Genomic DNA, 21,740 nt, shown 5'->3' with positions numbered 1-21,740 from the left:
GCTAAGAATCATTTGTTTTTCATGCGAAAGCGTCAAGTGGTTCAAGTAGCAGCGGAACGGCACCTAAATTCCCATTGGCTGCCACGTCACGCCACGCGTGCGCCTCGACGGAGCAGAGTGGGCGAAAGGGAACACTTGCTGCAGCGTTGGCGCAGCTTCTTTTCTTTTCGAGTAGATCTATGTATAAGAGGAGCAGCCGACTCCGTCTAACAGGCGCCCCTTGAATACTGACAATACGACAACGTCCTGTGCGCCTGTCTCGGCGTTTTTCTTTATTACACTGATCTGTGACTTGAAAGAACACGTCAGAATACGTAGAGACGGAAGGCAGTGATTTTTTTATTGACACTGCAACTGAGTATGCATTGGAACTCGAGCAATGCCCCGCGAACGCGTCAACTTTGTAAGCCACGTGCAAATTTACACTTTAACATAAAATGATCCGAGTGTTGAAAAGCAGACGCTCTTAAAGAGTGCGCTAAGAAAATAACACTGATACACTTCTCTCTAGATGTCTATCCGGAATATTAGGAATATTTCGTGTGGGGTCGGAATCCGGACGGAACGTGGTCTGAATGTTCTTACCTAAAGAATCCCATATACAAGTACTTCACTCAGTATTAAAAAAAAAGAGTGACTGCAGCTTTTCATGTTATTAGCCATTTTTAGGCTACTTCAGCCGTTTTGAGCGTATCTATATATCTACCTAGCCTCTTACGCCACCCAGAGGCCCAAGTTACCTATACCTGCTTCGGCCATGCTAGGTATGTGATCGTGGTCGAGATGCCGACGCGGTCGTTCAGTCGTCGTCATTTCAGCTTCGCGATCTGACTGTCGCCACGACGTCCTCGTCACGCCTTCTACTCTAATTCTCTATACTCTATAATTCTCTAATAGTTTGAGCCACTAGCTATGTGTTCGAGGTTGTGATGCCTTTGTGTTCGTTGCATGTGTCGTCATTCTGACTTCGTCATCACGCCATCGGCGTCATCTGATTGTCCTCGTGTCGTTGTCGTCACGCCGTCGTCATTAAACCATCGTGATCATTTATCAGTCGACATCTCTCATGGGTAATCTTGGCAAGCTAGTATCATAGCAAAGCGGGATGATATTAGATTATGTCGCACATAGCCTAAGCAACGGAAGCCGCAGAATTGCCGCTACACGTGTTAAATCAACGTCAGTTCTCGATTATCATCTGTGGCTACATTGCTCGAACGCTGTTCCCATTGCCCACGACAGTCATTGTGATGGGGGTGGCGATGATGTTGACGCAGGTGGAGTTAGCCTGGCATACATAGCTGGCAATCGTTCCGCCTGATCCACCTTTGAGTTGAGATGAGTGGTGTGTCACCACGTGTCGATGAGCCCCGTGTCTCGCAGGTAGGCTATCAGCAGACGTCGCGCTCTCTTCCTGAGTGCCGCGGGCCCCTCCGGGGAAAACGACGTCTTCAAAGGTCCTGTGCGTAAGAGCGCTCTTTTGCAGGCTGTCGGCCATCGCTTTTCTTTCTGTGTCAAACTGCGGGCATAGCCAAATGAAATGTTCCGTGTCACCATTGTCACCACAGAAGGTACAGAGCGGGGAAGCGCAACGCCTAGTCTTGAATAACCAAGTATGCGGAATCGGTTCTGATGCCGTACAACAGCGTCGCTTCTTCGCGAGTAAGCCCATGAGTCACACAGTCTTCGTGTGGAGTCTTGTGGATCGCCCTAAAGTGAAAGCGGATTGCATCCTTGGGGAGGAGGAGGAGGAGGAATAAACATTTATTGCGGAACCAGCCCTTTAAGATGGCCGGGCCAAAGCCTCCCATGAGGGGACGGCAAGGGTGTTGTGAACTCCTAGTTGGTTGAAGAGTTCAGTTGGCTGAAGAAGTGGCCATCGCCCTGGCCACTCTAGATCCCACCTGTCACACCATCGTGTGTGACTCTCGCTCAGCCGTCACTAACTTCAGCAAAGGCCATATTTCTCCTCAAGCTCTTCGTATCCTCCGCCAGGCACCACACTCTAAAGAAAGCATGATCTCCCTGACATGCATCTTTGGGGTTCTGAAAAGTTTTTGGAGCTTTCATTTTTGGGACACATGTCAGCGCTAGGTGTGCAAGGGCATCTGCTTTTTCATTTCCATCAATTCCTACGTGGGATGGTATTCACTGAAATCTTACGTTAAATTCTTTGCTCGTTAGGTCGTTCATCAGTGCCTCAGATTGCCTTGTAAATTTCTTTTGAGGTAGGCTACGATGTAATCTCTGTAACGCTGACTTTGAGTCAGCCCCGCGATATCTCGTGTAGAAAAGGCCCGTAGTTTCCGCAAAGCCGCAGTAATTGCGGCGCTTTCTACTGTTGTAGAGGAAACCACGTGATCCAGGCGGCGAGACCATCACACATCAAAGGAAGGTATGCAGAATGCCGCTGCACAGCTACCTTTCTGTGCACACGCCGACCCGTCTGTGTACACTTGTACGGCTTTGTAACGCTGTGCTAAAGTGGCCCAGCACGAGAAACTTTGTTACGGCAGTTGAAATGCTGTTTCATCGGTAGGTGGGGTACACTGAGGCTGCAGGTAAGGTCCAAAAAGACCATGGCGGATCGAGGTGACTCCCTTTAGGCCATTCTAATCCTAAAAATCGCAAGGAGTTCAGCGCCGCATGGGGATGGGAGCGAGTTCTTGCTCTTAGCCGCCGGAGAAGCGTCGTGCCTACGCGGGACTCGCCCAGCCTTAAAGTGATACGGACGCAAAACCTGAAAATTTTACGCAAATGCTGAAACTAAATCCTGAGTGTGCGATTACATCGAAGAGAAGTACTCACTTAGCTCATTTTTCAGCCGATGGCATTATTTTTGACGTTTTCGTGAGCTCGCGCCACGCCGCCCGACCCGCGCTAGTTGGAAGGCGTGACGTCACGGCACCCTCGTCGGATAGCCAGCGGGCCGGCCGCGGTCATTCGAAGCGCGCCGACGCCGCCATCGCGAGCATGGATTCGAGTTCTGGTGCCTCTACCAGCGATGAGTACACGTCTGAAGACGAGGACCACTCCAACTTGGCAAGAAATGTAACCGCTTACGGTTACGAGCCTTCCACGTCAAGCTACGAAGAAGAGCAGGCGGCCGTGGACGTGCCGGTCAGGTTTTCGCGAACCGTAGCGCGAAGATTTCGCTCTGCACCAGACACTTGTGCAAGAATTATTTGTCATTTCCACTCTACATTTGCTTTTTCAAGAGCTCACGCAGGCGAGACAGATGCGGGGTACTTCAACACTGCGTGGATGACTGAAAAGTAGCTTATACCGTCGGCGTGAGCAAATGCACAAAAAGGCTGCAAGTGAGCGAAAACAGTACCGACCTCTTTTCGCCTCCTGTTTTCAAAAGCGCTGCTGATCCTTTCTGCCTTGCGTTTCCGTGAGAAGGCCGAGGGCACAGCGTCAGGCTTTAGGCGTTGCCGAGACTTTTCAGCCCAACCAGGCTGGGCACATAATCATCGTCGACGAAGTGGTCCGCGCAAATGAAGTCATTTTTAGAGGTCTCCAGGCTGGGCGTCATGGCTGACCGGCACGTATTCAAAGTTTACGCACCTTCTCGTCTCTAGGAAACGTGTGCGACCACGTGTCACGGCCAACGATGCTGTTATAACAGCCTTGGGTGCAGCAATGTCTGGGAATTTCCTTCCGGCGCGACGAACGCAGGAAGGCGCATGTAAGACGCACCGCACCGCCTGCGTGGAGCGCCGACGGGGATAATGTTTCAGACGGACCACGTGCGAAGATCGCCGACGGGAATAAACGCTGCAAGGGACTGACACCCCGAAAGACTGCGACGGATGTGGCCGCGCGTGGGTGTTATGACGTGAAATTTCAGCTTCTGCCGGCGGCCGCTTGGAGGCAAGGCGCAGCAGAAAATCGCAAAAAAAAATTTTTTTTCGCGTTATTTTTTTCAAAGCAGCTTGTTGTATTCGCCATTTTCGACAGTTCAACTTTTATTCCGACGCAAAAAACCACCCGCCAACTTTTGTGTCCGTATCCCTTTAATAGCTGCGTTAGCAAGCCCTGAGATGCCAAAAGGCGGAGTGGAAGAGACTTATGCCGTAATTGATTTTCTGTTATTGTATTATATTTTAGAATAACTTAGGCTGGCCTCAGAAATATGTAAGAAATATGTAAGAAATGTTTAAGAAGGTTAGAGAGATTATTGATTTATTTATACTCACAAGCAAAATCTGAAAAAGAAATACAATTTAGGAGGGTGTCAGGCCTAGCAGACACGCTTTTTCCAATGCAATTCACGGCATACATGCACGTTCAAGTTCTTTTACTGAGCAGTTTTAAGTCTTAGTGTCAATATGATCCTCTTAGCAAGCTACGGTGTGCAGTTGGCGTTGTTCTTTTCGATAACACACAAGATTACTCTTGACAAATAATGAAGGACTTCATTCGACAAAGTAAATTTGTATAGCGATATACAATGAGACGTAGGAAGTTCATTCGCGCTAAATAATATGAAACAGCCTTGCCAAAATTCTGGCGCACACTGAATGATTGAACTCATTCAATGCAGCGGAGGCATAAACCAGCGGAGAGCTACGAGATCAAACGTGATCTAACACTTTTCGGACTGTTATCAGCGCCTTACCTTCCCAGCTACATTACCAGCACAGGAGGTCAATAATGTGATTATCGTAAAAGACATCGTTGATAAATACTTCGTGCGTCAACCATGGTGCTCACTCTATTCGCAGGTCCACTGCTGGCTCAGATTTGCGGAGCGAACTCGTCGCTGGACGTTCAGTCGTCAGAGAACTCCATGTTCCTGCGGGTCAAGCTCGGGTCTGGCACACGCCACAACCCGCGTGCCCTAACTCTGCGCTGGCACTCCGAGTTCAGCCGTGAGTGCGCAGTATTCCTTCTCGCCCCTAACACATCTAGTGCACTGCATGCACTCAGAAGACAGACAAGAGATGCTTGACATTATGAGAAGCTGGAACTGTTAGCCTGGCTGACGGCCTGGCATGCAGCTCAAGGTGCTGAATGAGAAATGTCATGTGCGGAACCATAAAAGCGCACAACCAGCCTATATGCGAACAGATAGGCATACACGCAATAAAGCTGTTCACGAAGCCTTAATACCCGCCGTGGCGGCTTAGCTACTATGGTGATGCTCTGCTGAGCACGAGATCGTGGAATGAAATCCCGGCCGCGGCGGGCGCAATTCGATGGGGGCGAAATGCAAGAACGCCCGTGTCCCATGCATTGGGGCGCGTTAAGGATCCCCTGGTGGTCAAAATTAATCCGGAGCCCCCACTACGGCGTGCCTCACAATCAAATCGTAGTTTTGGCACGTAAAACCCCAGAATTCAATTCAAAGCTTTCTTAAATCTGCGAATTCTAAGAAAATAAGAAGCGCCTTCGTTGCGCCCAAAAAGCAGACTGTGCTTATCCAGGGGCTGAAAACGCCCCGCGATTTCAGGCTCGAGTCGTACAGCACGCCCTTCTGAGATAAAATAACAATTATATAAATAGTAGGCATATTCGCACTTTGAGTAAAGCGAGCGTAGTAGACGCAGAAAACAAGAAAGTACATGAGGTGTCTAGGCATTCCGCGATATTGCGACGTATGCATTGCTTTCGCTCTTACCACTGGTAGTTACCTCCGAGGTATCGTTGTTGTCACTGTGTCATTTCAGTTTGAGATCAAATCCATGCTCTTTTTTTTTTCACTGCGATATTACATCATGTCACCTGTGTTACGTTGCCAGCGCTTTACTTAGAGAAGTACGCCTTCGAATCAGATTGCTACGCGCACCACGGATTCTGTAGTGCATTCTCGAAGTAACAGAAGCACCTTCGACGGTGCTAGAATTTACGAAGACGTTTGTGCAAACACCCGACGGACTCAAGCGGGGTCACTGGATCCGACATTCGCTGACTGCGTTGGCAGTATCGCCACTATCGATCAATTCTGACTAATGTGTATTGCGGACACAAGTTCGCCCACTGAACAGCTTCCCTCTAAGTTCGTCATTCGCCTAGCTACCAGCGCTATCATTACCACGTGACAATCCAGAGGTGTGCGAGATGGTAAAAGTTGTCACAAAGAGATCTGAAAGAGAGAGTGAGATAAATTCGATGCGCAAGGCAGGGAGGTTAATCGGAAGATGGATATCCAATTTGCTATCCTGCACTGGGGCAGGGAGGAGGAGGAGGGAGGAAAAGAGAAAGGCAAAACGCCGGGAGGTTAACCATAATAACGTCCGGTTGGCTACCCTACACCGGGGGAATGGGAAAAGGGAACGCAAAGATGACAGGGAGAGAGAGGAGGTAAGGAAAGAAGGGAAATTAGCGGTGAGTTCGCTGACGCGTGTGTTATTGCACTAATAGTCACAGACGTTGACACAAGCCCGTCGTCCTCAAGAAGCACAAAAGTGCCTTCACCGCTTTATGGGCCAACGAGCACGTATGGACATCTGGGGAAGGGGGATATAAGATGTCCATATGTGGTCAGATGTACAGAATCGTGCTAATACAAACGTGCTTGCCGCCGCATGGCTTCTATTACCAGACTGCGGCGGGGAGCTCACGGCGCCAGAGGGCACATTTACGAGTCCGGGATTCCCGAGACCCCTGGAAGAGCGCCGCCACTGCTATTGGACGATCGCGGCGCCCGAAGGAAACCGGGTGTCGCTCACCATCGACGGAAACATTAACGACTGCACGGCCGTGCTTCAGGTTAGATGCGAGAATGTGGTCTTTATTTGGCTCACGTCACTTGATCCTTATTTGGAGTCATTATAACCATCGCAAAATGTTATTGCACAATATTCTTTCATCTTTTTTTTAAGCTCACCGCTTCATTACTCTTTAGAATGCGAACAGTGTACCCGTCATGAATTGCCTGAGGTAGATAACCTTATCTGTGAGCACCCAGATACACCTTCACCAGGAAGAGTTGTAAAGTACTAGATCGCTTGTGGGTTTCCACTGTAAGGCTGTAAGACCCTAGAGGTTTGCTTTTTTCTATGAGAGATACGGTCGCAGTGACCGCCACAAATAATTCTCAAATATCAGGCAGAAATCGGGCTTGGCAATTTGATGTCACGCAGAATATTTTGACGGCCACAACACGCAACACTGTAGCGCACTGCAAAGAAATTGTTTTTTTGAAAACGGGGCAGTGCCCGCTACCAGAGCCTGAGTCAGAGGAATCACGGAAGCCTACAGATATTTTAAAAGTAGTAGACGAGAGTTGCAATGTAGGGGAGAGTTGTAACGTATGAACTTTTTGCTGAATTTACTTGTCACATACACAGGAGGCTTAACTGCAACTAATGTACCATAGGCATTTAGCTACAATGAAGGGAAATCTCTATCTTCTTGGACGTTCGAGAAGATTTCAAGAAAATAAAACGCTAACAACAATGCCTATCTTACTTTACCCTTTGTATTCGGAGGAGATGGGACATCAGGACATCATGATGGAGGAGTAGGAGGCACACATGACTGTGGCAGCTTCAAAACATCTTTACTTCACACAGCATACGCTTCATGGCTGTCAGGAAAAAAAGGAAATCCATGTTTCTCCTCTTGCTTTGAGTAACTCGACAACTATATTTATGTCATCATTGCTCTTGCTCTTAAAGAAGATAAGGGATTTTTTTTTTGCATAACTTGGTACTGGATTGGTGGCAGACTCTACGGCTTGTTGTAAGGGGGTGCTAAATTACTCTCTTGATCGCTTTCTTCTGACGTCAATGAAATGAACTCTTCACTCGATGTGCTAGCTGTTTCTTGAACATTACGTTTCGTACCCTTCCCCCGCCTTTCATTGCTGTGATTTCCGGGCAGTTTGTTGATACCGCTGTACACGTGCTTGCATGTCGTCATTGTGTTCTGAAAAGAATTTAGCTGGATGGCATATACATCTATGCATACACAGCCTGCTACAGAGAGTAAATTTACGATTAAAATACCGAAAAACGCGTGAAACGGAGTTAGGGCGAAGGGGTACAGCATTCCGGTCCGTTCATTGCATTGTCCCATTCTTCCCAAGGGCGCAGAACAGGGCAAAATAATTTTCCCATGCAACAGTCGTTGGCAGGGACAAAATCACATTGGCCGAATACAGTCCAAAAATGCTTGTAATCGATAAAATTTTCATCCACACATATGCCCTGCATTTTATTGCGATAGCAATCATATGGACACTTCAACCGGATTTCTGCCGTCGGCGTCGCCGTCGCGGTCGCCATGAGGTTCCGTATAGTTTCCAAGGGCGATAAAACCGTCGCCGCGCACCGTATGCGCGAGTGAAAGCGCGCGGGGGACGCGCGCTATCACGGAGAGCGAACGCACGGCAGAAAGCAAAGAAAGCAAACGCGACCGTCGCGCGAAAGGCCGTGGGGGTATGGGAGGGAGGGAGGGAGGCGGGGCGACGCTGTGCTGCTTCACCAAATGCTTATCTTGCAACCGGGCGCAAGGGGAACTGGCCACCAATCTCCCACGCGAAAGCAAAAAAAGCGGGAAAGCAGCGCTGAAGGGATGGAAGGGGGGGGGGGGGGGGGGCAGCTTCTCCTCTGCCAACAACTTCTCTGGACAACTCCTCTGCACTTTGCCCGACACTGGCGGTCGCCCGCACCGTCTCTTATCTCCACACGGCTCTGACCTTTGTATGCGCTGTGCATTCGCCGCTCAGTTTCCGTTGAAGCGATTGACCGCGCGTACAATTCGCCCTCTGCGGCAGCTTCGCTTGATGCAAGCGTTTTGACAGTCGTTGTTTGCGGTCATTTGGTGTGATCTATTCTTGTTTGCTTGTGCGCGCTGACACCACGCTTGTTAATTCAATTAGTCCAAATGTGTCCAAGTTTATGCAGCCCATAAAACTACTATCCCTACTCCGAATAGCTCTCTACTAATTTGCTATCGCAATTGATGCTTCGCCTGCGACATTTTTTTTTTTTTGCTTAAGACTGTAAAACAAAACCAGTAAGCAGTTATTTCTCGCACTCGAAAAGGCAATTTCTTGTGATCTCGTAATTCCCAATGCCAAAGCGGCAATAAACTATAACGAAAGCTTCCTGCACGATGTCCCTATTTGTGACTGCTTTCATCCACTGCGTAGCAAAAATGACGTTAGAAATATTTCAACTGCTCCACTCCTCCGACCGTTTCATCCATTCCACCGTTCTCCTTACAAAACATGAATGGCTCAGTTTCTGTCAAATTTTAAAAGGTGCCTCTGATTTTAGCAAAAGTGAGTTTGGTTATCGCACCAGGCCAGGATCGGTCTAATTACTGGTCCCGAACTGGAAATCAATTTTACGTGTCGTGGTCAGATTAATACCACGTATGAGTACGTGAGTAGAAACCTTAGTGTCATCCCTTGTGTCGCTTTGATTTACAACCTGTGAGCAGTCGCTAACTTGGCGCGTCAGCGTGACGTGCTTAGAAGGTGTTTGCGTGACGCAGATAATGGAGCGCTTCTACCGACGCACAGTGGAGTGTGGTCACGCGCTGCCGTTCACCTACGAGTCCTTCCAGAGCCGCATCGTCCTGTCGTACACTTTCCAACGGCTCGCTGGTGGACAGGGAATTCGCGTCACCTACAGCACAGTGAAGGAACTTCGTAAGCATTTCACCTATCTCTCTTCCATCACTCACTGAATCTCACTTCCATAAGCTTTATCATTTCTTTTTCTTTTACATAAGCGAGCCGATTCTTACAACACTGCGACCTACCAAAGTCTCAAGATATTACCTGACATCCTTGTTCCCTTGATCCTTCTGCGGCACCAAAGGCTTTCCGGAGCAGTGCGCCAACAGACATGCACATAATTGTAAAAAACATAGTGCTTCATTTGTCAATTTCCTTCACCATTTTCAGAATATGGTTATCGCTTCATCAGCCAGTGATACATTGCAAGCTGTGTGGAGGTCCTTGGTAGTGTTAGGTCGACAGACCATGATCGAATGTGGCCAGAATTTTTTTGTTTCGTCAGCCCTGTGGGAACAACAAAAATTCTTCTCGTGTGTTCGGTATCATTGCTGCCGTCACATCTGACCTTTTTTTTTTTGCAAAAAAAAAATGCCTGCAATACATCCTCACGCACAGTCGTCACAATAAGGCCTGTTTGGCATGGTGACAACACTCTGGGTTGTGCGCTTGAAATTATGTCGTTACAACGAAGCAATTCTTTCTGCTACGACAGAAAAATTCGTCCTCACAGCATAGGGAGGAAGACTCGAATGACACGAGCGCTGTTATTGGACATGGTCTGTCATCATTTCTAACGTGGGTTTATTCTGGGCGTGCCGCAGCTTGCTTTCAGGAGCTGACCGAGAAGAGTGGAACGCTCGAAGCACCCGCCGAGGCGCTGACGACGGGCAGCCACTACGGATGCGAGTGGTCGCTGGCGCTGACTCCCAACCAGACTCTGGCCGTAACTATGGACAGCATCAACTTCACCACGACTGAGAACGCAAACTGCAGGGCCGAGTTTCTGCACGTGTCCCGTAAGCGGTCTTCTCTCTTTTAACGCGATAGCGTTAAGGGCCCCGTCTCGCAGAAAATCCGGCGTCGGCGTCGGTGTCGGCATTGGCGTGCCATGTCGGCGTCCGTCGCGGAGAACATCATCCCTAACCACCCCAACCGCGCAGGCCCTCCACAAGGTGCAAGGTTTTGGTGAACGAAAATTGAATTTCTCACAATGAAATCCGTCAGAAAAACAGTAAAGTACGACTTAACCACAACCTGGCGTCGTACTGTAATTTGAATGTACGAGAAAATATCATTCTGTCACGAGGAAACTCAAGCACAAACCCCTTTTCCAGCATTTCTACCAGACCTACAGCTGCGCGCTCGGGTAGTTTACTTGCGAAAATGATATCCAGATGGCGCTCGCATCCTAGGCAGGTCAAATTGGGACTTCACCTGCCTAATGCGTTTTGGACACGCGCGCGCGTCGGGACAATAGCAAACAAATAATAAAATAATAAAAAGGTGCTATAGGGCCTTCACATTGTAATATAACACGACTTATATTGCCCCTGGAAAAACGTCTTCCCAGCAATGCATTTCTGTTTAAAAGTGAAGCCCACTTTAAGGGGATAGGTGTAAGCTTGGTCTTTGTAAGCTGGCTTTCCCACGTTCAGTGTTGCAGTGGAAACGCCAGCTTACAAGGGGCCCAATAACGGGGATCGAACGGGTACCGATAACGCTATCGCGTTCCACTCTTAAAGGCGAAGCTTAAGCGCCCTCCGATTCCTTTTTCTCCTCTTCAATTTTGGTGTGTTTTCCTCAATCATCGTTTTCATTTATGTTTTGTTTTTCGCGCGGTCTGCTGTCATTGAGCAGATGAAAGCAGATGAAAACTTGCAGTTGGCATAGAAGTCAAGAAATACTTTGCCACTGGATGGCTGATCGCACGAATCAAACATCCAAAGGCATCCAAGAATGTTGAAACAAATCCCAAGAGTTCGAGAAACCCAATTCAAGGACGCTATCAGCCGGATCGACCGTTTCGATGGGTGGTGTTTCTTACAAAGACGACTGGAGGAAGCTGTGGTACTATAGTTTCAATAGGAGCTGCAGTTTTGAGGGTTCAACGAGTATGGGAATGATGGGCGATACATGGACTTGCATAAACGTCTTCCTTCTGGCTTAAAAAAAAAGGTATGTCACTTTGCAAATTTATAACTTTCAGCGAAAAATTGCGTTTTAAATGCAAAAATCTTCCCATTATTACGCGTGTACGCGGAGACCGAATGCTCCGCTGTGTTTAGAAAACTACGCTGGTTAGGGAAAATAGAAAGATGAAGCGTAACAACTCCATTACACTTTTGAAGCCAGAAGCACAAAGATTGCGCAAATTCATGTGCTAATTATCATTTCCATCGCAGCTAAACGATCGCACTTCCAGTCTTCTCCTAAGTAATTTTCGTAACTGCGCACTCACAAACGCTAACGCTGACCAATCGGTTGCAGGACGCGACGGAAAGGTGTGTGTTCCTCTGACCGAGAAAACTCTATTGAGTCCTTTTGAAAGTAAACTTACTAGACGTGGTCGTCGCTGCGAGTAGTCATCGGATCATATGGCTTTTAGTTTTACACCTGAACAGGCCCATGGAACCCGACCAAACGGATAAATGGTATTTTCCAACATAATAATCAATATGGTGGGCAGTTGCTCAAAAACAATTTGCCGTGGTTTCTGATCTATCCATGAGAGAATAACATCACTGTTGAATGTTTGGATACCTTATTTTCCTAGATGGCTAACGCTGTTAGCTGAATGTTTATGAAATTGTCCTTTTGCCAAAGTGCTAAACTGGCATATTCATGTTATACTGTTCTTACATTATTTAGTGTTGCTTATGGGTATTCTCATTTCAAGTTAAATGCTTTCTTTGTCCACAGAACATTTCACTGACATTGTATTTTGCTTATGGTATATGTCTAACTCATGACCAGGGTCTCCTGTGAGTAACTGACCTAGATAAACGTACTCCTTTATGGACTCTAGAGGCCTAACGTTAAGGGACAGGAGAGAAACGGGGATAGCCGATATTCTAGTTGACATTAAGATAAATAAATGGAGCTGGGCAGGCCATGTTATGCGTAAGGTAAATAACCGGTGGACAATTAGAGTTACAGAATGGGTGCCAAGAGAAGGTAAGCGCAGTTGAGGACAGCAGAAAACTAGGTGAGGTGATGAAGTTAGGAAATTTGCGGTGGAAATTTAGAATCAGCTAGCGTAAGACAGGGGTAATTGTAGATCGCAGCGACAGGCCTTCGTCCTGCAGTGGACATAAATCTAGGCTGATGATGATGATGATGATGATATGTCTAACTTTATAATATTACTGGTGTTAAACACTATGTAAATGTAAATTTGCTTTATATATGCCGTCTGATCGCAGTGCGGCTGCAATGCTACCGATGTGGTCCACGAGTCCACGGCTGTGTCAAGCTATCAAAGTATAACTCTTATCAAGGGCTCCTTGGCTATCATGTATATATATGATGGCAAAAAAAATTGTCGAATTGAATGTGTTGCAAGTGAACTCCTCAAGCCCCTTATCTGCAAGCGACTTCGTGCTTTCTGTCTTGCTCGAAGGCAACATATTTGAGGGCCTGAGTATAGACACACTGCGGTTTGAGAACACCGTAAGTATGGTAGCCACCTCCAAAGTCTAGCTAACCTCGTTGCTTATTAAGTTTTCTCTCTCTTTCACTCTTTCTGTCTTACGCGCGCCCTGCCCACAAATTCGTTCGCTAACGCTTGTTGCAGGACTTCGAAGTTCGAATTTGTGATTTAAATGGGCAGCGCGACGAGGTGCATGCTATGGCGACGACAGTCACAAAAATTTCGTCTGTTTTGTCTTGTTTGTCTGTCTTTGCCTTGTCACGCTGCAGATTCTAGTCGTTCAAGCTTGTCCCTTTTCCTCCTGTTCGCTGTCGCTGAAGCCCAGAAATCTGTGTTTTCAGAGTTAATTGCGCGGTTGTGCCGAATAACCTACTTTCGGGTGCTTATTAAGTTTGCTTGTTTTTGTAGGAACGCCTATATTATTACAGAGATTTTCTTTACACTTATTTCACCTGCCCTATTCAACCTAGGCCTTGTAGGACTAGGCAGACAACTCAGCACTATGGAAGGCATCAAGTACACAATGTACGCACATGATGTCACAATATGGTGCACCGGTGGTAGCGACGGCTTTATTGAAACGATTTTACAGGATGCCATCTATGCAATTGAAGAATATCTGGAACCAACAGGCCTGAGATGCTCCCCAGCAAAATCAGAACTACTCCAACTAGGCCCGGACCCAAGCCAAAGGGATGGTTCTACGCTAAGGACCGTAACATCAATATTCACCCTAGAAATGGCAGCACAATTCCGATAGTCGAATCAGAGTTCTTGGCATGGTAATTGAAGCAAACGGAGCCAACACTAAGGCGATGAGCTGGCTAATCAACAAGACAGACAACGCTATGAGACTGATCAAAACAGTGGCCAACAGACAACAGGGTCTCAAAGAAGACAACCTGTTCAGGTTAATAGACGCCTTCGCTTTATGCCACTACACATACGTAGCGCCAATGCACAAATGGAAAGCCTCGGAGAAAGAAATGTCCAGCTCAGCGCTAGGTATCCCTTACTGTACAGGCACGGAGCGCCTAATGCAACATGGCGTACGTAATACCCTCAAGGAGACTGCAGAAGCACAAGAAAGAACTCAAATCGCAATACTATCAAACACCAAGTCGGGTCGAGCCTTACTCCAAGAACTAGACTTTGAAGCAGCAATGATCAACTCCCTATATGCAGACGTACCACTTGAAATTCGCAAACGATATGAAGTCAGACCATTTACCCCCCAACATGAACCGTGAGCACAATGTAGAGAGAAGACTAGCCAGAGGAGCCTGCCTACTCCGCACCATTTGCAAAGAAAAGCAGAGTTTGCTTCGTAGACGCCGCCCGACATGTGGACAGAAAAGCTTTCACTGTTGCGCTGGTAGACAACAAAGGCAAAACCATAAACTCAGCCACGGTCAACACTGACAAACCAGAGGTCGCGGAGCAAGTAGCGATCGCTCTAGCACTAACCGATAGAAGTAGATCATATATTTATAGCGGTTCACGAAGTGCAGTCCAAGCTTTTCAGAAAGGTACACTATCACAACAGGCATTTCACATCATCAAAATAGCAAGATCTATTACCACTCGTTATGCTGGTTCCCAGCACACCTAGGCAATATAGAGAAGCCCCCCCCCCCCGCCGAATCTCAACGAGATGGCTCATAAAAGCGCGCTAGAACTGACCCTCCGCGACACCACCCTCGAGGGTCCAAACCATCTCCAAGAGAACAGGGATGCCCCCTCTACATACAACGAACTCACAAAACACTTCTATCTCAGCCGAAGAGAATTTAGCACCCCACCCCATATTAAAAAGGCCACAGGCACTTACTTTAAGACTATGAGCTACAAACAAACACTTAACCCACACCAAGAAGACTACATTTCTACATGGCAGATAACTATCCTAACACACAATGTGCAGACTGCAATGCACCACTTGACTTAGAACACATGCTCTGGTCGTGCAACCGAACCAACGAAAATTTCACTTAGGATCGGGACAGTATAAAGGCAGCGATTCGCAGCCCGGACCTGACCGAGCAACTGTAGACCGTCCTGCAAGCACACGACGCGGCCAAAAGGCTCTGCCTGCTGGTTCCCACGTGGGAGCAGCTCACTTTGTGAGGCAACTTGCAGCATCCAATAAATGTATTTCTTCCTTCTTCCTGCCTTCCTTCCTTCCGTCCTTTCTTTCTTTGCAGTTATAGAGAAGTTCTAAGTACTCCAGCTCATTTCTGTGATTTATTTTCGAGCACTTCAAGAAGTTTTGTTCAAGGCGTAACCAAAGGTGTCAGAGAAGCGCTGGAAGATATCGATACTGGCAAGATTATCACTATGGAAAGGATGCGATGACCCTTTGACCGAGAAAAAAAGGGTAGCGGGATCAGGATGTGCTAAGATCTTAATCATTCCGTCATTACTCGCAAAATCGGCATGCTTTGGGGTTTTTTTTCGCTTGTCACAGTAATTTGAATCTACTCGCGGCCACTATCTCAGAATACGGCCAGTGATTCGGGTACATTGATTGTGGCTCTTTTCCGTTGACAGTTCCAGAATTAGAGCACATCCTATCGGTACCACTGGCTCGGAGACTAATCAGCAGATATAAGGCACTACGTGAGCTAAGCGGTGAGTGTCCAACACGGTTCCGCGACAGCCGTACAGGGTCAGGGTCAGTATTCACAAAATGGTCTTACATTAGAACTGTTCGTAACAGCCGATTCTAGCGAATTGTGGTGATAAACATGTGATTAGCGAACGTGGCCGGACAATGCACAATGCACTTCCGAGCAAAAATGAATTCGGTCCCAGTTTCCTTGGCAGGATACCCTTCGTACACTGAGAGCTCTGTTACAGTCTGTTGAGTCATGTAGTACAGCCAATCCCAAGTTGCCATTGCTCCTTTCAAGTATGTGAAAAACGCAAAGGTGGCCAAGTGCGTAAACAAGGCGACGATGAACACTGACTTGAAACTGCAAGTCAAAGCTCGTCTTCGTTCTGTTTACGACCTTGTCCGCATTTTGCGCTGTTACTAAGATGAATCACACGGTCATGCGCGTCTCTGTTAACAGAGTTCACTCGATGATCGCGAGTGCACGTGGTCAAAACACTGGCCAGATATGCGCCGGTAGCTTGGGAGCGCTCATGCTTGGCCCAAAGCGAACGTTCTGTGCTGTCGCTCCCTTTACCGCTTCAGTGTGCCGCGTTTTCGAAACCCAGTAGATATTGTAATGTCCAACACTGTGCACTTGGGAGGAACGCTTGCATCAAGGTACCAGCCTTTTCGGCTCAACGTGGCCATCGCGTGCTCGATATCGCAATCGCAACTGGTCACACAACTTCGAACGCTCAACGTGCGAGCCACACATGAGCGCCACATCTGGGGCGCAACGGCTGCGGTGGCTACGGCGACAGCCGGCATTGCACTCAAGCTCATTTTGCTGGCTAATTCTAGCTCACATTCCTACTTTGCAAGACAAGGTGGTCCTAGCTCGCTTCACACTGGTTTAGCGCACATGGGATCTGGGTATCTTGTCACCTCTCAAAGAAAAAAACGGGCGGTTAGGTAACTTGTTGATTTCGCATGAACATAAGAACAGTACGAAATTATGCCTCTCCGTGCCGAGAACACGTAGCAATAGTCAGCAACGAAGTGTATAATGAGGATATAATAAAAACACGTGAATAATTAGCCTTAATTGTGGTGGAGTGTGAGTGCCTTTGACGCTGTCGCCTTTCGCCGTCTCGTCGCCAAGTGCCACATAACTTTACTGCCGTGCCCCTGCCGTAGGGAGCGAGGTGCGCGGGTTCGGGATTGAGGTGAGCTGGGCTGCGCGAGTGCGTCAGCAAAAGCCTTGGGCGTGTGTGCACGTCTGAGTGCGCATGCGTGCTGTGGTCCTTGAGCGCGTTGGCCTTGATACTGCCCTAGCACGGTGCGTAGCTCATACTGCTGTGTCAGGGGTTCGTAACCGCAGCGTGCCGCCGCGTCGCAAGGCAGCAGACGACGCTGAACAGAGAGGAAACGCAAGCGGCGTCGAGGCGGTGCGCGTGCGACAGGCAAGTGAGATTGCCGACGCGCGTAAAGCTCATCTCACCAATGCTCGCGCGAGCCACGCCAAGAAATCGGCCCAAGCTTGCGAGGCCCGTCTGATGCGCGCATGGTATTGCGGCCGCATAATCAACATTTAATCATCGATTTATGTCAACCACCATGTACGTCGACGGTCCCTTCTTAATCACCGCCACATGTTCGACACTTTCGTTTTTAAGCGTAGCGCGTGCAAATGGCGCTGAAGCTATTGAACATGTATCTTAGAATGTCAAAATATTCAGCCAGAGGTAACGCACGACGGTGTATCTATCCTGCCCCAACTATCCTGTCCAAGGTCTTGGGCCTTAAAGGCAGTAAGTGAATGGTGAATTAATCCTCCGGGGACGTGCTAATATTACGTTTCCGAAGATTGCCAAGTTATCCTTTCCCACGTATCCCATGTTTGCTAAACGCGGGAAAGAGGCTCAAATTGTCCTTCTGCGCGTTGAACTCTGCTGCAGGTCGCCTGTGCAAGCAAGGGGACAGGGAAGTGCTCGTGCCACAGAGCGAGCCAATCTCCATCCACTATTCGAAGGCGCACAACCGAACATCAGGGGGCTTCTCAGCCTCGTATCGGGTGAACGGTAAGACTATGCCAACTTCAATATACAGACAATGTTTATCGCTGTCAGTTCTTTCCCTCAATCTTGAACTTCGCGGTAGGTATTTATCTATCAGATTTCGTGCCACCATTGGCGTTGGCCTAGGGCGTAACGTAATTTTTTTTCAGAATATTTAATTATTTTCTAGTTACAAAGCATAATATAACACGTCGCACCTGAGCTCCTATGTCTTAGGCAATGACACAACTTTTGTGACTCACAATAGACTTTTAAAAACTGCTACTTGACCTTGACACTAAGAACAGGCTCAAACTAGACTTTGCGCCCAATGTGTTTTTATACAAAATATTTCGAATGAGTAGCGAAATATCGTACACTACTTTTTAAGAAATACCAAAGTTCTTTCAGCTGGCATGCGGAGAGATTAAAAAACGGCTAATGTGATAGTAGCACAGAAATGTGGAAACATTCGGCATGCAATTAGACATCACTATTAGTAAGAATCACTGTATAAATGTGCTCAAGCCACATCGTCCACCATGCGTAAGCATACCTACCTTGAAGAGAATAAAATACTGAAACATAGCAAGCATATCAGCATATCAAGTCTTTTCAGCCACAGTTTTATGCGAAGTCTGGTTTTGTGTATGTTTTTTTTTTTCTAGCATGTCAAACTCTTTAGCATCAGCTCAAATCACGAAGGGTATAAGAAATGACAGAAGGGTGGACGTTGGCACTGCACATACCGGTATCCTGCCTCGTTAAAACTAACCCATATGCCACTTTTTCATAGTCACATATTCTATAGGACTCTCGATAAGAAAGCGTGTATTCCATATATGCAGCAATTTTTAGAGGTCATTGACTTCACGTCTTGCTAGGCGCAGTGCGAGGTTAATTGTATTGCCCATAACTGAACTTCTCAGTCGAAGACTATGGCGTTTCTATAAAAAAAAAAACAATTGCCTGCCAGGCAAGATTATTTCTTGCCGAGTTTTTAACGCGTGAACACAGAACAGCTTATTTGACCAGTGTTACAGACGCTTTGCTGTTGCGCCAGTACAATACTAACTATGGTTTTGAAATGTTAAAATTTATACTGCCCTAATTCATTAATTTACCTGTCTCCGAACATTGAGTATGAGCAGGTCTCACTACCTACCGAGAATTTTATTTTAACGTTCTTTTCCTACCTGGACAGAGTAGTTAGTACATAAGTATGCCTTTTTTCATTGCTATTGGACTTACTTTGTGTATTTGTTAGCATATATTGCACATATATCTTATACGTGGTCTCTGCTACTGTTGACTTTCTGGCTCGGCGATGCGGCAGTTCTGTCACCACCCTCAGTTTTGCATAAACTGGAATAGATTATTTGATTGATTTATTGAATTCCACATTACTCTTAAATCTAAGGCATTCGATTTGTAATTAGGAATTGTTATGCACTAAAAATTAAAGTCTGTCATTTCTTTCTTGACTGCGCTTATATCAGCGTATCCCTAAGTTGTCAAAAACGTGACCTTGTCGATACTTTATAGAATATATTTGGGAATTAGACTCAAGCATTGCTTCCAATTGAAAGAAGAAGTTCACGCTGTTTGTAAGATACTTGACTTGATTTTCCACCCTGACTTGTGTGCCACATTTTCATCATAATGAGCTTTGCTCTCTGAAAATTTGTAACGAGCTTTCAATACAACCTGAACCTCTGACCTAGCGTGTGCCATACAAAATTCCGTATCCACTTTATAAGAAACGTGGCGGTTGTCGAACATGGCGTGGCAACAACCGCGCCGAAAAGATGGCCGAGTAGGGTGGCTGTTGCGCCCCCGTACTGCTACAGCTATCGGGCGTTACTTGTATAGTCAGCTTTACAGACAAAGTAAGAAAATTCACAGCAGATGGCCTTGAAGCTATTTCTTTGGCGAGTAGCTTTACTGCGAAATGTGAGACCGATTATGAAGTGAGCGTCAGTTTCCTCTTATTTTTGTCAGACTGCGGTGGACGGATGAGCATTCGCGACAACACGGAGTTCATCGCCACTCCGAGGTTTCCCGACAACTACCCGCCGAACACCGACTGCGTCTGGATCATCGAGCCAGACGTCTGGGGCACGCAGGTCAAGGTACGAGAGGAGGAAGAAACAACTTTATTAAGGAAAATTTCAGGGCTTTGTAGATGGCCGCTTGTCTGCGGCGACCTCTTCAGAACAGGAAGGAAGTTTCAGAAAGAATGCACCCATACGCCTTCGATCACCTAAAGCGCCGCGCCGTGCTTTCGTTTTTTTTTTTTTTTTTTTTTTGTGCTCCTTTTGCATTTAGGTGTATAGCTTCTTGCGTTCTTTTGTACACCTGGCGGTCTGTGTGCCCTTTGCTTTCAATGCGCATACCTAAAACTCGCTGTCGATATGCGAGCTGCTTGTCGTCACATTTACGAATTCCTTTTTTCCTGTAAGCCGAGAAACTAACACTGCTGTTTTTTTTTTTATGTCACTTGCTCTTCCAGTCATGTAAGTAGCAGGGAAAAAATAATGTGAAGCATGAAATGATCTCTTGCAGCAATTATGCGGTTCGTTGTGAGTGAAGCCGCCTTTTGTGTAAAAAAAAAGGAAGCTACATATATGAGGCTCATGATGTTACACTTGAGCGATGTAGGTATGTGAAAGTGTCTCTCTTGGTTTGTTTATATGTGACTCGTTTGTGTTTTACTCTTGTTTGCCCTTGTCACTGTGTCATGTTCAGTCATTATGGTTCCTTTTTAAGCACCATATTGAACGATCACTAATTGGAGTCAACCATTCGAGTGCCAGATGAGTCATGACTCATATTGTGTGTGACAAAACGTATATTGTATGTGACAAAACGGGACAAAGAAGGAACAGTCGACACTAGCGCAGCGTCTTCTTTGTTCCCGTTTTGTCGCGCAGTTGATATGCATTAATACTAACTCTCCCCGCTATCAGTACATGAGTCATGACCCTGCACAACTTAGGAGCCGTCTTATAATGCATAAGCAACGTTTCATTTACTGTGCTGTATACGCGCGTTCTTCAAGCCGTCTCGTTCTTTCCCGTGCTTACACTTAGCCATTACAAAACAGCAAATCGCTCGGGTGGTTCGGCAGTGCGGCATCTCGACTCTCCGAATCGTGTCGAGGGCAATTTGGCTTCTGTTTATGTGAGCTTGTAACATCGACGCTGTACTCGCGATTGGAGAAGCACTCGAAAACGTTATTTGAGTGTTTTCGCGGTGTCCTGACAGATTTAGAATCTAGTTTAGAGGGAGTCAACGGGAGGGGGGAGAGGAGCATTAGGCATGCTGTTCAAGCAAGTATGGAAGCGTGCGCGTTAAATTAAATCTAAATGAAAATTCTTTTAGACCTGAATGAATTCTGGGGTATTACGTGCCCAAACCACGATTTCATTATGAGGCACGCGGTAGTTTGGGGACTCCGGTATAATTTTGACTATCAGGGGTTCTTTAGCGTGCCCCCAATGCACCGGACGCCGGCGTTCTTGCATTTGGCCCCCATCGAAATGCGGCCGCCGCGGCCGGGATTTGATCGAGCGACCTCCTGCTTAACAACACAACACCATATAGCCGCTAAGCCACCGTGGCGGCTTCATATACACCTGTCTTTTGTCCGTTTGCATGCGTTACATAAAACGCGAAGAAAGTTCTCCCAGTGGCTTGAGAGAACCAAAGGTGGCAGCGACTTTATCATAGGAGAGTATGTGGGGAGGGTACGCGTGGTGTGCTGCGAAAAATGTAAAATCTAAGGGTTAATTATGGGCTTTGCAAATAATTACTCAGTTGCCGTTTTCTGCCTGTTTAGAGGCGTTATGCAAACCGCATACTTTGTTTTCCCAGTATTCTGTGAACGTAGCACCGAGAATCAATTTGCCGGAGGATGGCGGCGTGCTGTGGGTGATATGAGTAAAGCTTAAACTG

At 47.1% G+C, this 21,740-nt stretch overlaps 1 protein-coding gene across 2 annotated transcripts in view; it reads left to right on the top strand.

Annotated features, from left to right (window-relative positions):
• Positions 1–21,740, top strand: part of LOC119455463 (cubilin) — a 233,580-nt gene that overhangs the window by 156,100 nt on the left and 55,740 nt on the right. Inside the window, exons 46-52 of one of the 2 annotated variants that reach the window (XM_037716872.2) lie at positions 4,731–4,877; positions 6,551–6,717; positions 9,454–9,610; positions 10,303–10,497; positions 15,681–15,761; positions 17,685–17,807; positions 19,785–19,915. In XM_037716872.2, coding sequence (XP_037572800.1) covers positions 4,731–4,877; positions 6,551–6,717; positions 9,454–9,610; positions 10,303–10,497; positions 15,681–15,761; positions 17,685–17,807; positions 19,785–19,915 — 1,001 coding nt within the window. The remainder of the gene's footprint in view (positions 1–4,730; positions 4,878–6,550; positions 6,718–9,453; positions 9,611–10,302; positions 10,498–15,680; positions 15,762–17,684; positions 17,808–19,784; positions 19,916–21,740) is intronic. The other variant, XM_037716873.2, reaches the window with a different exon arrangement.

This window comes from Dermacentor silvarum, chromosome 6 (genome assembly GCF_013339745.2).
Source record: "Dermacentor silvarum isolate Dsil-2018 chromosome 6, BIME_Dsil_1.4, whole genome shotgun sequence".
Taxonomy (NCBI): domain Eukaryota; kingdom Metazoa; phylum Arthropoda; class Arachnida; order Ixodida; family Ixodidae; genus Dermacentor; species Dermacentor silvarum.
This window is presented reverse-complemented; position numbering and strand designations above follow the sequence as displayed.